The sequence below is a fragment of the Piliocolobus tephrosceles genome, chromosome 14 (genome assembly GCF_002776525.5).
Source record: "Piliocolobus tephrosceles isolate RC106 chromosome 14, ASM277652v3, whole genome shotgun sequence".
Lineage (NCBI taxonomy): Eukaryota > Metazoa > Chordata > Mammalia > Primates > Cercopithecidae > Piliocolobus > Piliocolobus tephrosceles.
Genome location: NC_045447.1, coordinates 84,384,214 through 84,400,520, shown reverse-complemented (window position 1 = coordinate 84,400,520; position 16,307 = coordinate 84,384,214). Strand labels below are relative to the sequence as shown.

Sequence of the window (16,307 nt, the reverse complement as noted above, 5' to 3'; positions counted from 1 at the left end):
AGGTGGCGGGCGCCTGTAGTCCCAGCTACTTGGGAGGCTGAGGCAAGAGAATGGCATAAACCCGGGAGGCAGAGCTTGCAGTGAGCTGAGATCCGGCCACTGCACTCCAGCCTGGGCGACAGAGCGAGACTCTGTCTCAAAAAAAAAAAAAAAAAAAAAAAGAACATTAGTTGCTCATAGGAGTGTGTACCTGTTTCTGAACTCTTTTTTTTTTTTAAAGACAATGTCTTGATCAGTTGTCCAGGCTGCAGTGCAGTGGCATGATTTAAGCTCACTGCAACCTCTGCTCACTGCCTCCTCCTCCCAGGCTCAAGCAATCCTACTTCCTCAGTTTCACGAGTAACTGGGACCACAGGCATGTGCCACCATGTCTGGCTAATTCTTGTAGCTTTTGGTAGAGACAGGGTTTTGCCATATTGCCCAGGCTGATCTCGAACTTCTGGCTCAAGTGATTCACCTCCCTTGGCCTCCCATAGTACTGGTATTACAGGCATGAGCCACCGCGCCTGGCCTGGACTGTTGGTTCTGTTCTATTAATTTATCTACTTTTATTCCAATACCCTCGGTATATTGATTACTTGAGTTTTTAATAATAATTCTTGAAATCTGATAGTGTTAGTCCTCCAACGTTGTTTTCTTTTTCAAAGTTGTTTTGAATACTCTAGGACTTTTGAATTTCCATATCAATTTTGGAATCAGCTTGTTGATTTCTACAACAATGCAAGCTAGGATTTTGATTGGATTATGTTGAATCTAGAGATCATTTTGAGAGAATTGATATTTTAACAGTATTGAATTTCTGATTTATGAGCAAGGTGTCTCTCTCCATTTACTTTGGTCTTTAATTTCTCTCACTGTTTTGTAGGTTTCAGTGTATAAGTTTTTCCTATCTTTTGTTAGGTTTCTTCCTAATAATTTCATGTTTTTTAGGCCATTGCAAATAATGTTTTTTATGTTCAATTTCTGATTATTTATTGCTAGTCTATAGACATACAGTTAATACTTGTATGTTGATCTTGTGTCCCACAAACTCAGTAAACTCATTGGTTCTAGTAAGGTTTTTATAGGTTTCATCAGATTTTCTACATGAGTTGTTATTAGTTTTCTACTACCTTATTTAATCAAAGTGATAAGGTATACTAGAGCATACCATTAAAAAAAAAACCCTACAACTCACTCATATTTACTTAGGTCTTTTAAAATTTCTCTCATGTCATTAAAAAAAAAGATAGCTTTATTCCTTCTTTTCCTGATATGAATTTTTTTTTTCCTCTTGCCTGACACACTGCCTAGAATTTTCATCATTGAAAGTGAGCATCTTTGTCTTTTCCCTGATTTTAGGAACAAAAATTTCAAATTTTCACAATTAAGTGTGATGGTACCTGTAGGATTTCATGAATGGACTACTGGGAATGAGCTCATATGAGTTAGTTTTAGTTTTTTTATGGTATGCTCCAGTGTACACTATCAATTCAGTAAAATAAATCAGTGAACAACTAATAATCTGTGGTTGGTTTAATCTGTGGTTAGTTGAATCCCCAGTTGCAGAACTCATAGACACAGAGGACCAACTGGATCTCCATCGTCAAGGACATGGAGGGCAGAGGTGAAGCCAGCTGGACTTCCTGGGGCCAGTGGGGACTTGGGGAACTTTCCTATCTTATAAGAGGCTTATAAAACATACCAGTCAGGAACTTTCCAGTCTTACAAGAGGTTTGTAAAATGCACCAATCAGCACTCTGTAAAATGCACCAATCAGCGCTCTACAAAATGCACCAGTCAGTGCTCTGTAAAACGCATCCATCAGTGCTCTGTAAAATGCACCAGTCAGCAGGATTCTAAAAGTAGCCAATCATGGGGAGGTTTGAAAAAAGGGCATTCTGATAGGACAGAAACAGAACATGGGAGAGGACACATAAGGGAATAAAAGCAGGCCACTTCAGCCAGCAGCTGCAACCTGCTCGGGTTGCCTTCCACCCTGTGGGAACTTTGTTTGTTCACTCTTCACAATAAACCTTACTACCGCTCACGTGTTGGGTCCGCGCCATCTTTTAAGATCCGTAACGCTCACCTTTAAGAACTGTGACACTCATCGCGAAGGTCCACGGCTTCATTCTTGAAGTCAGCGAGACCATGAACCCACGGGCAGGAACCAACTGCGGACACACAGCTACCTCCTTCATTGCGTGTTGTACAGTGTCACCTTATAGGGGATATCATATACATCTCTTAAAACTCAGCCTCAAAAAGTCCCTAGTAGTAAACAGTGGGCACAGAACATTAATAGGCACTTGAGAGAAGAAACACAATTGATCAAGAAACATAAATACAGGCTCAACCTTACTAAAAGCAAAAGTAAAGTACCATTTTTTTTTATCAGAGTATGACAATGAAAAAGGTTGGTAATATCTGACATATGGGAGCATATTAATTACAATATTTCTGCACTACTGTAACAGAGAACAAATAAGAAAGTGGCTTAAAAAACAATGCTCATTTCTCTTCTTTTTAATACTGCCATTGTGACTAGTCCAGATCAATTTGGACAGTTTTGCAAGCGGGTAACTTGTCCTGGGCCCCATGACTCAGTGCCCCCTCCTTTACAGGCTTTGTGCTCTGTATCAGGCAGTCCTCCAGGGGTGACCTGGCTGCCTCCTTCTAGGGCTTTGGAGACTTTTGCTACACAGTACCAACGGGCTCTATCAATTGATGGTCCTATCTTACCTCTGATCGTGTGGCCACATCGTGTCCTCCCAGGCCGGCCTTAAGTCGTGCCAACAAGGGACAGACATTTCTTGTGTGAACGGGGCTGCCACTCTGACTTTGCCCGTGGGCCCCTGGTTTATCCTTCTTTCTCCTGGCAGTATGTGTAAGGTAGCGGGGTGGTCAACAGTGATTATGGCTTAAAGAGCTCAAGAGAAGGCGCTGTTGGAAAATGCGTTGTTTCACCTTTATGTGATAAAATTTCAAATGGCAAATTTAACACGACTAGAAAATGAATTAGGGTTCATATCTTCCTGCATACTCTGGTTAAGACCTGCATTTGTCTTCATCATCAATGAAGCACGGTAACAATCTTTGACAGTGTCATTGGAAGTCACTGTATGATGTACAGTCAGGAGTAATAACGTAACCAGCATTAAATAATTAGCACTAGAGAACTCCATAGCCAAGATAACCTGTATTGTTTCAACACAAACAAATTCCCAAGAGCTATGGCATTGAAAGTAGTAACAATGTTGCTTCTTTTTTCTCAGGGTGGGATATGATATTAGCCAGAAAGGATGCATTGAGAATTCATGGACCTGAGCAGAAAAATATGGTGCACTTATTGAACAATAAGCAAATATGTAAGTACTTCTCTACTTATTATTCTAAAGCTTCATCAATAAATCACTATACTTTACAGGGGCTGATGAATGCTGTACTATGTTTTAAAATTAAATTGTTTACTTTGAAATAAAAAAATGGGGCCGGGTGCAGTGGCTCAAGCCTGTAATCCCAGGCTGGTCTCAGGAGTTCGAGACCAGCCTGGCAAACATAGTGAAACCCTGTCTCTACTAAAAATACAAAAATTTAGCTGGGCGTGGTGGTGTGCACCTGTAATCCCAGCTACTTGGGAGGGGGAGGCTGAGGTAGGAGAACTGCTTGAACCCAGGAGGAGTTTGCAGTGAACCGAGATTGCATCACTGCACTCCAGCTTGGGCAACAAGAGCAAGACTCTGTCTCAGACAGACAAAAAACTTTTCAAGTAACTTCTTTCCATGATTTCTGACAGAAAAGACGGAGATGGCCTAAATCACTCAGAAGGTCCCTCCTAAATCTAACAACTAATCTCTGATGGTACAGAATTTCACAATGTCAGAGATCACTGGGACTAAAATTCTAGGTTGGGTGCAGTGGCTCACACCTGTAATCCCAGCACTTTGGGAGGCTGAGAGAGGATTGTTTGAGGCTGGTTTGAGACAAGCCTCAGCAATATACCAAGACCTCATCTCTTTTTTAGAAGAAATTCTAAATAATATGAAAGGAATGTAAAATTTACCATTCTATCATAACATTAATTGGGCAGCTTGTCCCAAATCTTTCCTTCACTGGAATTCTTTTAACCCACTCCTTAAATTTGGCAGAAATGGTCAAGTGACCCTCTTGACACCCTGTCACCTCAACCTTCACTCTAAATGCATGGCCCTGAATGCCAAGAGCGCGTAACATTCTCCTCAGGCAAAAGGAAATGGAAGTTTACTAACAAAAGCATGGTCAGACAGGTAAGGTACTATTTGTGGAAGGAGAACATCTTTCAGGTGTTTCTGACCTACCTAAAAATAACTAACTACGTTGCAGCCTCTCTGATAAAGGCAGGGCCAGGGCCAGAGCTGTTTTTAGGGTGCCCTCAGCTTCACCAAGTCCTCTTAGCAGAGCTTAGAATGAAGCTAACCAGAGGAGCCCTGCTCTCTCTCTTTGGGATTATACAAAGCTGGTTTTTTTGAAAATATCTGAATCTTCCAGCCAATCACCATTTATTTTGCAGCAATAAACAGTTATAATTCAACATTAAAAAATAAATAAAATCCCCCATACCTAAGCTTTTCGGTGAAAATAAAAAGCCCAAATTGTCAACAAAGTCAAATCTCCCAAATGTGCAAATTCTATTAATTATAAATTTTCCAAAGTATGTATCAATACAAAATTCTTAAAGAAGCTCATTTGTCTAACTTCTATTTGAATTTAACAAGGTAACAAGATCTATAAAAATACAGACTCTTTGAGCACTCTCCAGTGCTCAAAGTCTGTTGGTATTGGCATCCTTTGAACTATTTATCAATAGACTACAAAATAGTTAATCTCTACATTCACTTTGTTTAGAATTCTCAGACCTGGGTGTATAAAATTCACAGTACATTTTTCTAGGTTTAAAATATGAGAAGATACATAAACATTAATAATGTACTCACTATAATGCTATGTGCCCCAATAGGCCCCGATCTCATTTGCTCTTCTCAACAACTCTGTGAATTAGGTATGATTCTCATTTCACCAATGATGAGACTATCAAGTAACTTGTAAGTGAAAAAGTCTGCCTGACTCAAAAATATATTTCACAAAGATTACTTTATATAGTAGCTTAATGTAAGGAGTAATAAGTGAAAATTGGCTATTGGGCATGTTGTTAGCAAACTTAGTGTTTAAACCTAAAAACAGCTAACCTATGTTGCAGCCTCTCTGATGAATACTTGGCCCTGTAACTTGACTTCTTTAAATTGTTTAAACCTTTTTTTCTTGAGTGTTTATTGCTTCTATTAGACTGTGATTTCATTGCAGGCAGACAAGAACACTTTTGAACACTAATAGACTGCTGAACACTATTTTGTAAATGTGGGTTACTCAACAGACTTTTTTTTAGTAAATCTGAAAACCAAAATGACTCTTAATAAGGTTCAGAGTATAAAAAATAGTTCTCACTTAAAATAACATACGCCAAAAGAATATGAAAATATTGATTTATTACCAACAAAGTAGGATTTCCCACAAAGTTTTTTCAATTACACACACACACAACAGAATGAAATTACATTTTTCATATCTAAAGGTTTATACCCCAAAGAAAATAGGCCTGTGTCCAAGAGACAATTAGAAAGCAAGAAGTCTTTCCTTTTACTTTGAATATGGAAAACCTTTTAACAGAGACTCTTCCAAGGCAAACCAATGAAGATTTAGGCATAGAAAATGGTTGTCACCTTAAGGTTTTTAAATATCAGTGTATTCGCCAAATCAAGTTTTTACTAGATGGTTTTACAATTTTTATGTAATTAAAAATCAACTTTTGGCCAGGTGCAGTGGCTCACGCCTATAATCCCAGCACTTTGGGAGGCCGAGGTGGGTGGATCATGAGGTCAGGGGTTCGAGACCAGCCTGGCCAATATACTGAAACCCCGTCTCTACCAAAAGTATAAAAAATTAGCCGGGTGTGGTGGCACGTGCCTGTTGTTCCAGTTACTTGGGAGGCTGAGGCAGGAGAATCGCTGGAACCCAGGAGGCGGAGGTTGCAGTGAGCTGAGATCACGTCACTGCACTCCAGCCTGGGCAACAGAGTGAGACTCCATCTCAAAACAAACAAACAAAAAACAACTTTTGCAGAAAATAAAGTTTTAAGTGGCTGAGACTATGTGCTAGGCTTACTACTGTTTAATATGCTAAAATGATACATAATTTATTCTTCACAGCTCAAAATTCAACGTAAAGCCAAATATTAATTTTGCCCAGTAGAGAAACTAAATGTTTACAAACAAAGTATGGAACAGTTGTTGGTCTATGTAAATTGAAATGTAATTGACCATTTTATTTTCAAGCATGCTTAATCTTGAGGCTTCTTTTTCACATTGATACTCATTTTGCAGAAATAAGATGACTGGCACTAATTTAGATAATAAACAAACTACACCAAGCACATTTTAGTAAAGATATTTTGGTGGAAAGCAAAGTAATTAACAATGAAAACATTTGGTAATATCCATTTACTAATATGTTACCAAGTTCTTCAATGTTTACATGACTTGCTCATATTACTAAAAATGTCATTTTAAAATATTTTCATACTTCATGCACTGGAGTTAGTTTAAGAAGGGAAGGCTCTTTTAAAATTTTTATAAAAAAGAAAACACTTTTTTGAAGAGAAAATGTCTAAGTGAGAACACACAAACTTATGGTTCACCATTTTTTGACCTAATAAGAATATAAATTTCAATGGCTACTTAAGAATATACAAAACCCAAACTGAAAGCAATTCTTCAATTTATTCAGGCAAGCAAGTAAAAAAAATAATTTTGTCATTACTGGCACAGATCCAATCCACTGTTCAAAGACATGACCGTGGACTGTCTATTTTCTTATAAGATTTATTTTTTAACAGAAGAGAATCTGTTTGGCTCTACTAATTAGTATAACTTAAACAAATGACTTTCTCATTTAATTCTTTTGCGCTGAAAGAAAACAGTTTAAACTAGATTTTCTAAAATAGGTACATCAACATTGTAAGAAAGGCCCTATAAGCTTAAGTTCTAAAAACATTATGGTTTTAAAGAAATCAATGCTTTTCTGTCACTCTTTACATAACACTGAGAAATTTCAAATATAAATTGTAGAAACCAGTATACGAAATTTTAAGAAAAATCTTACTAAAAATAATTATAAAAATGCTTTTAGAAATTTAAGATGTAAAATACAATTGACTTTAAATAAAATAAAAAAAAAGCAACCCCTGTCCCCACACTTCACAAGGTTATTCTTTAAAAACACTTGTCACCTAATTTTATTCTCTGTCAAAATTTTGGTTGTATTTTGCATCATCTAGTGGCCATCTTGTAGCATTTCAAAGCAGTTCTACTACGATTTTTGAACCCCAGTGTTTTTTTCCCCTTGAAATACCAATAAAATTATAGCATCAACTTTCATAAAACTTTCTTTTAAAGGCCCATAAAATTCCATTTCCTACTGGAGATAAGGTAATCTTTTTTAATAGGAAGAAACGAATAGATCTGTCATAAATTATTACTATACATTAGACATTTTCATATCAATTTTTAAAAATTAAATATAACACTGGGAGAAACTAGGACTTAGGCTCTAGAGTCATCTTTAGGCTCTAAAAGTAATTAAAGTTACTCTGCAATTAAAGCTCAGGGCTACCATATAAGTAACTTCTTGTGATTAACCCCTCTTCCACTGTACCTTTGATTTGTAATATTAAGTATCTTTTAACATGAGAACTCAATGACTCATAGTCAGAATGCCAAGGACTCAAGTTCAACCAAGACTGAAGAAGACTTAACTTTTACTACCAGATGATATTTTGGAAAGGTCATTAAGGTTTCCATTATCAACCTATTTGTATTTAAAAGCAGGTTTCCAAAAATAACTGCTTTTCGTTTTAATCAATCTCCTAACTTTTATTCAGTTGAGCCATACTTATAAACAGAATTTAACAAAAAAATTCCCAAGTTCCCTCTCTTTACTTTTATTGAGAAGGTTGAGTGAATGTAATACGGCGCCGCCGCCTTTGGAAAGCCTTTAAATTCCATCTGTTTGGTTCCAGCATATGAGGGCCATTGTAGACAAACAAAACTGTCATCTTTTCAGAATAAGGAAGATTTTGCAGGAGCTGTAAGTATTAAAACAAATTGTCATATAAGCTACATACTGAGAAGTATAGTTTTCCAACCTTACATGTGTACAGTATGATTTTATTTGTAATATTAATAAAACTTTTTTTCCCACCCTGTTGCCCAGGCCGGAGTACAGAGGTGCGATCTCAGCTCGCTGCAACCTCCACCACCCAGATTCAAGAGATTCTCGTGCCTCTCAGCCAGCCTCCAGAGTAGTTGGGATTACAGGCATGCACCACCTGGCCCAGCTAGTTTTTTGTATTTTCAGTAGAGACGGGGTTTCACCATGTTGGCCAGGCTGGTCTCGAACTCCTGACCTCAGGTGATCCACCCACCTTGGTTTCCCAAAGTGCTGGGATTACAGGTGTGAGCCACTATGCCCAGTCAATAAGAGCCTTAAGAAGCTCTTAAACAGGTACCTCAGTATAAACCTTGCCAGACTGTAATCCTTACCTAAATTAGCATACCTATAGCCTGGCCTAAGGAACAATTAAAATAAGGAATAATTGAGCCCTCTAGATTCACAAGATAATTGGGATTATTCAACTTCCTTGGCAGACCTTGGAAAAGAGTATGTCCTCCATAACTTTCCTAGGGTAGATACTTTTACTTTTTATTTATAAACACTTCTCAAGCAACTTCTTTGACAGCCTGGTATCCTGAAAAGTGTGTAAGAGGGACATTTGTAGGCTATTTGGCAAGCAGTAGAGTATTAACAGATGTGACTATTCCACAAGACTATCTGCTGAAAAAAAGAATACAGATGACACTGTTTAATAAAAATCTGAATGTAGGATGGGTAAAAACAATTTTTTTTTTTTTGGGTGCGGGGGGGACAAGGTCTCATTCTGTCACCCAGGCTGCAGTGCAGTGGTGTGATCTCGGCTCACTGAAACCTCCGCCTCCCAGGCTCAAGCGATCTTCGTGCCTCAGCCTCCCATGTAGCTGGGGCTATAGGCGCATGCTGCCGTGCCCAGCTAATTTTTGCATTTTTTTTTTTTTGTAGAGATGGGGTTTTGCCATGCTGCCCAGGCTGGTCTTGAACTCCTGGGATCAAGCGATCCACTGCCCTGGCCTCAAAAAGTAGTGGGATTACAGGTGTGAGCCACTGCACGTGGCCAAAATTTTTCAAGAATACTTAAAAAGGAAAAAATCTGATTACATTAATAAACACATCTTTGAATATATATGCTTTGTAATTTCCTCACAGCACTAGATTTAACAAAAGAAAATTTCCCATTGTAATGGTTCTAGATTATGAAAAATTATCTACAAACATAATTCTGTTTTTATCAGAATTAACCTGTGAGCAGAAGATGTTGGGATACTTAAACTTCCCCTGGGCCAGCATAGTGTTAGTGGCAAATAAAGAGGAAGGGCAGTATATGACAAGAGAGGCTTTTTTGGGAAAATGAAGAGCCAGGGTCTTAGCAGTTGTATTCCCCAGTCATCTTTTAGTGCTGAAAGAGTACCTTTTCTAGAAGAGGAATGAGAAAATCTCAATTTTAGAACATAATAATATGTCTCCTACACTTCTTCCTCTGATTAAGCATGACACTGGAACTTGTCCCTTTAATAATGTAGATATTACTGTTAACCTTTTAAATTCCTTTTATGGGAGTGTTCCTGTTAATACGAACATATTGGGACAAAAACTCTATGATTACGTCACAGGGAATTTCTGAGTATATGACCACTTTTAGGTTACTTTTTACCTACCTTTGGTGTTATGAAAAAGTATTGAGATGTATTTTCTTTACAGGCAGTATTTACAACCATTTCAAACACTCTCCGTTCATTGATTGGGTCCATTCCCTAAACAATGGCAATAATAATGATTATATTTATTTCTATTATAGGATATAAGAAGATCCAAGTAACAGAACAATCACCATACCTGATTGATTTCATCAACTACTCTGAATGGACACCTATTTAGCTCCTGGAGTGCCATCAAGTATAACATGGTAGAAACACTTCTTTCACCTCCACTTTGATGATGAGGAGTTAATTCATGCAGTTGAGTACTACTGCGAAATTTGACTCTAATTCGAATTCCATATTTATCATAATCTTCCTATAAAACATTTAAAAAGTTGATGAAAAATGAGTTTCCTCTGGTAATGTCATTCTATTATTTGAAAATGGATTGAATTAACTGAGTAAGAGTAAAGAATTCAACATTTAGTGACACTAGTTTACATAACAATAAATATATATGTATTTTTAAAAATAATATTAAGCAAACAGTTACTATATAAAAGCTCTAAGGGTTTTCTTTTTTTTTTTTTTTGTCTTACACATTAACATTTATTAAATGAACATTGATTCATAGTGGTAACGAAAGAGTTCATATAAACAGTATATTAAGCTTGATGAAGTCCGAGCTCTCTGTCCTTTTAAAGGCTTTGACCAAAACATACCTTGATGAGTCACAGGAGGAAGGCACAAGCACATTTTAGAAGCAGAATTTTTAAAAAATTTTGTTTTTCACTGGGTGCATTGCTCACACCTGTAATCCCAGTACTTTGGGAGGCCGAGGCGGGCGGATCACTCGAGGTCAGGAGTTCGACACCAGCCTGGCCAATATGGTGAAACCCCGTTTCTACTAAAAATACAAAAAAATTAGCTGGTTGTGGTGGCATGCACCTATAATCCCAGCTACTTGGGAGACTGAGACAGGAGAATCACTTGAACCCAGGAGGCAAAAGCTCTAAGGGTTTTCAAGGATCTATTCAGATAAGGAAAATATTCAGATTAAATTAACATTTTCCTACTCTATACCGTTCTATTCAAGTTTAGTAGGCTTCCCCAAGAGTTTTTAGAAATTACTGAGTGAGGAACTCTGTCCTGGAAAGGCACTATCTATTCTAGTTCCAAAGTGCTAGGTTCTTAAACTGCAGGTGAAAGCAATTAGAATGTAATGGAGTGTCATGCTCTCTTGTGCTAGAGAAGCGGCTGTGTATGGTAACTGCAGAGGACCAAGAATCCCCCTAACTTCTTCAGGTGGTTAAGAAGGAAAAAACAAGGTAGGAATTACACATATACTTTGAAAACTTAAGTCATACATACACACAATACTCACCAAAAAGCAAGCCTGGCATATAATAGGTGCTCAATAAATATTTGTTGTAATGAGTACATTAGTGTTTTATAAATGTTGCCAAAACTGAGGATGCTCTAAGTTTTATTTACTATTCTTATTGATGGCATTTCTATGTCAGGTTCAGATTACCTTAAAAATGAGATACATAACTTACTAATTAGGCTGGGTGCGGTGGCTCATGCCTGTAATCCCAGCAATTTGGGAGGCCGAGAGGGGTGGATCACTTGAGGTCAGGAGTTTGAGACCAGCCTGGCCAACATGAGAAAACCCCGTCTCTACTAAAAATACAAAAATTAGCCGGGCGTAGTGGCGGGCGTCTGTAATCCCAGCTACTTAGGAGTCTGAGGCAGAAGAATAGCTTGAACCCAGGAGGTGGAGGTTGCAGTGAGCCAAGATCGTGCCACTGCACTCCAGCCTGGGTGACACAGCAAGACTTTGTCTCAAAAAAACCAAAACAAAAACCATGAAACTTACTAATTAAAGGTTACCTATTAATTGAATAGAGCTTTAAGGTCTAAGATAGTACTGACCAAGAGAAAGATACAATGCAACCCACATATGTAATTTTCAATTTTCTAGTAGTTACTTTTGTTTTGAGACAGAGTCTCTGTCTCACTCTGTTGCCCAGGCTGGTCTCAAACACCTGAATTCAAGTGATCCTCCTGCCTTGGCCTGCCAAAGCAGGAATAGGCACGAGCCACAGCACCTGGCCTTTGCCTGTCTTAATGAAAAATTAATTTTAGCCCAAATTGCAATGCATAAACTTATAGTACAAGAAATTAGTAGCAAATTTCCCAATATTTTCATTCTCATGAATTCTTAAATTTTTTTTTTTTTTGAGACAAGGTCTGGTTTTGTTGCCCAGGCTGGAGTGCAGTGGCACCATTTTGGCTCACTGGAACCTCCACCTTCCAGGCTCAAGCCATCCTTGCACCTCAGCCTTCAGAGTAGCTGTGACCACAGGTGCATACCACCACACCCAGCTAATTTTTGTATTTTTATAGAGATGGGGTTTTGCCATGTTGCCCAGGCTGGTCTCAAACCCTTCAGCTCAAGCTGTCTGCCTGCCTCGGCCTCACAAAGTGTTGGGATTACAGGCGTGAGCCACCACACCCAACCATGAATTCTTAAATTATTAAAAAAAAAAAAAAAAAAGACACTGATACATACTATATTTCAAACTAATCTGTTTATGAGTCTTCTAACTCCAGCTGTGGTAGCTTTATAAAGTAATGTATTTATTCAATACAACTGAATAACCATTACTCAGATTGTATAAAAAGAGTTACAAGGTATTAGTTACTAATTCCAAACATCACCCCCCACCAAAAAAAGTGACCCTAATAGAATCCCATAGGTGGTTTTCTCCTTTCTTTCAACATTTTGGTAAACAAAACTTTTCACAGATATAACTCTAAAGTAAATAAATCATTTATATGTACTTTAAGCATATAATTAAAATTACTTGCCAGAAATATATTTCAAATGCAATTTTACCTCATTTTCTGTATGGAGATCAACTTCACCAGCACACTGCATGGAACTAAAAAAATTGCTGAATTTTTCATTAATTTTTTCTACCAGCTCTCTTAAAGGATTAAGCCACCTTTCTTTTACCTACAAATAAAGGCAATATAAAAACACAATTTAAAAGCAGTATTACTATATTGTGACACAAAATTTAACGTAAATTTTATATCAGTATCAGGCTGGGCATAACACACTTCTCTTAAGCATGTCATCTCATTTTCCATTATTCTACATTCCCATTTCATTAATAATCACATGATAAAAAGTAAAGATTAAAAACTAAAAAAATTACCTGTGAAATGTTTTCCCTGTATTGATCTAGTTCAACTTTCTTTCCCTTTAGTTCCTCAGTTAACTGCTCTATTTCTTCTTCTCTTTTTGTATACTCCTGAACAATCTGGCAGGGGGAAAAAAAAACTTCTTTAAGATAAATCTACCAAAGTATAAAAGTATATACAATTCTGCATTGATTAAAACATTAACTGAAAATACCAATTGTGCTGCATTGGTTGTATGCAAATAATTGATGTTCTTATTACATACTGAAAGTGACATTTTTTATCCTTGAAAAAATAGACATTGCACTATTTCAGGTTAGCCTGACTATTCTTTTTATAAAGAAAAGGCACAGAACATTGTGTTCCTTAGGAAGAATCTATTTAAAATTCTAATAGATTCAGAATCTGGCATTTAAAGCACATTGTTCCTGCTGTCTAGCTTATCATTACCAAGAGCTCTAGTACAGAGTGGGAGGCAAGTACTGGAGGGAACTCTGTGTGTGTATGTGTGTGTATGAGGAGGGTGGTGGTGGTGGTGGCTGGATGCAGAATGGGAGTAGAGAAACAGGCATACTGTAGGATTCAGTCCCGTGAAGCAGGAAGCTCTTGATCTTTCTTCAGTTAATAAAGCATCAATTTCATCCAATGTGTTTGGAAGGTCTTGGAAAACCTAAAGAAAAAAATTGCCCATCATTATAGATACAATGAAAACAGTTCCATTCAAATAGTTAAAAGAAAAATAATCTGCTGAATAAGTTATCTACTATCTGTTCAACAGCATGCTGGTACACAAGGATACAAAGGAATAATAAACAGGGTCATTTGCCTTCGAAAGCTTGTATTTTAAAGAAAACAAAATGTATGTACTGGATAAGACCTTAAGGCAACGCATTGATGTTGAGTATTCAAACAAGCAGTACATATCTTATAGGCTAGGGAATTTAGAGAAAAGAAGTATCAGTTCATGCTATAGCAGAGTTAAGAGAATCCAAAGGCCTAGAATTCATCTCTGGGCCTTAAAGCAAATGGCTAGGGAGGAGCAAGGCAGAGGGAAGACAGGAGCTTGGGAAAAAAGAATGAGTACTGCATACCATGGGGAGTGAGGAGTTGTGTCCATTTGGAATGGTGGGTACTTGCTGAATTGGTAGAATGGGTCCAGAATATGTGGGGCATTGAAAGAGAGCAAGAAGTTAGAACTTTATACTGCACTTATGAAGAACTAAAAAAGCATCCTTAGTATCTAATGACTTTGACAGTTGAATTTCACCATGGTACTATCTTCTGAGTCCATGCCATGGGGACAAATCAGAACAGACACTTTTTTTTTTGAGGAGAGGCAATCAGTACATTGTTTGGCTTAGCACAACCTGCAAAGGCTGTATACTACATGGTACAAAATGAATCCTGAAACCCTGAAAAAGATCTTGACATATTAATCTAATATCTTCAGCTTATTATTTTAACCTCTTAGAAAGCAGTTCAACTTCTATAGACATTCAAATATTCCTTTGTTCAATCTCTGACTTACTCACTGAGATTTAAGCTCATGTGTCCAACATTTATTTTATCGATATCCTCACTTGACTCTAACAGGCATCTTAAATTTAAGATGGTGAAACAGAATCTGGATTTCACCCACCTTACCTACCACTTTAAGCAACCCTGTTTTTCCTTCAATCTTCTCCATTCCAATAAATGGCACCGTAATTTGTTCGGGTGAAAAATTTAGGGGTTCTCTATCTCTCTCTTATCCTTCATTTAGGGGTCAAATCCATCAGCAAGTCTTAAGATATCTAAGATCTGTCCACTTCTCCCTCTCTCTCTTCAGTGCTATCACCCTAATTCATGCCATTATATATCTCTTGCGTGGTCCAAAGACATGACCTTCTAAATGGTTTCATTGCTTCCATTCTTGTATCCCTACTTTATCCTCCATCTAGAAGAAGTTAGAATGCTCTTTCATAAAAGTAGTAATGTCACTTTTCTGTTTAAGATCCTCCATTGGAGTCCATCCCAAAAGAATACAACCTTAATTCCTCGTATGGTCTACAAGCCCCACATAATCTTGGCTTCTGCCTTCTTCTCTGCTTGGATAATTTTTAACCCCAATGAGATTCCTTTTATTCTGAAACGTCCCAAATATACTTCTGTTCTGGGCTTTGTCTAAGTTGTTTTCTCTGTCTGGAATACTTTCCCCTCACATCTTCACTTGACTGATCTGTTCTCTTCATTCAGGACTGTTATAATATGGTATCTTTTCAAAGGAGGCTTCCCTGACCAAGTTCCCATCCATGTCACTCCATCTCCTCACCCTGTTTTATTTTTCTTAGCATTTCTTGTTATCTGACATTATCTGATTTTTGATTTGTGTTTTCCTCTACCTAATTAATCTTCCAGACTAGAATATAAGTTTCAGCTGAGAAGGAAGTATGTCTGTCTTATTCAATGCTTGCCATATAGGAGGTAATTAATACATTTTAATGATTAATCATCTTCTAATTTTGATTCAAAAACAGTATGACTTATCAAGAACAGAATCATGCTTTTTCTGAAAGAAAAAATTAGTACAGATGGTACTTATATTTATTTTATAACAACACAATGTATTCTGAAGATATTCTACTGTTTTTAGAAACAAGCTTCTCAATTTGTTTTAAAGTTATCTACTGAGTTCCTAGTATGTATCCAAATAGTCGAATCCATTCTCTGTGATTCTGTGTCTGGTATCATAAAATAAATCAGTTGAGGATTTGAAAATTATAATCCATTAATTTTTTTCCAGTTCTTTATATCTTTAGTAGTCATTTCATTATCTATTGAAATAGATAACATTTGAAATTAAGAGTTTTAAAAAGACACACCAATACTAGATATTTTAAAATTTATTTTCTAATTTCATTTTGACATTATTCTGAATAGGTATGCAGGCAAAGTATCATCCCCACTTATCACAGAGGTATGTAAATTAACAGTGGGATGTGACTAAAGGGCAGCATCTCCTAATTTTACTGAGTGGTATGTCAGCATAAAACATATAATGGAAGCAAGACCTCTTTTTTCCTTTTCTTATTGGCAGATGTTAGTCCTAAATATTCAGCTCCCATTGAACCCTAATTAAACACCCCAATTTCCGGGGAAACATTTTCATTTTCCCTTTATTTTTAAAATATCCTATTTGTTATTTCTGATATACCAATTACTGGCACAATGTTTCCATGAAAAACTGTATGT

General features: G+C 37.1%; 1 protein-coding gene across 4 annotated transcripts in view; it reads right to left on the bottom strand.

Annotated features, from left to right (window-relative positions):
- Positions 1-2,568: 2,568 nt before the first annotated feature.
- SMC5 (structural maintenance of chromosomes 5) overlaps positions 2,569-16,307 on the bottom strand; it is a 108,046-nt gene continuing 94,307 nt past the window's right edge. The window contains exons 19-25 of one of the 4 annotated variants that reach the window (XM_023213253.3): positions 14,168-14,212; positions 13,651-13,746; positions 13,091-13,195; positions 12,766-12,885; positions 10,060-10,239; positions 9,882-9,977; positions 2,569-2,925 (exon numbers count right to left, since the gene is read on the bottom strand). In XM_023213253.3, the coding sequence (XP_023069021.1) occupies positions 2,887-2,925; positions 9,882-9,977; positions 10,060-10,239; positions 12,766-12,885; positions 13,091-13,195; positions 13,651-13,746; positions 14,168-14,212 (681 nt within the window). In that variant the 3' untranslated portion in view covers positions 2,569-2,886. Of the gene's footprint in view, positions 2,926-5,484; positions 8,159-9,881; positions 9,978-10,059; positions 10,240-12,765; positions 12,886-13,090; positions 13,196-13,650; positions 13,747-14,167; positions 14,248-16,307 lie in introns of those variants that run through there. The other 3 variants (XM_023213251.3, XR_002731819.3, XM_023213252.3) reach the window with 3 other exon arrangements.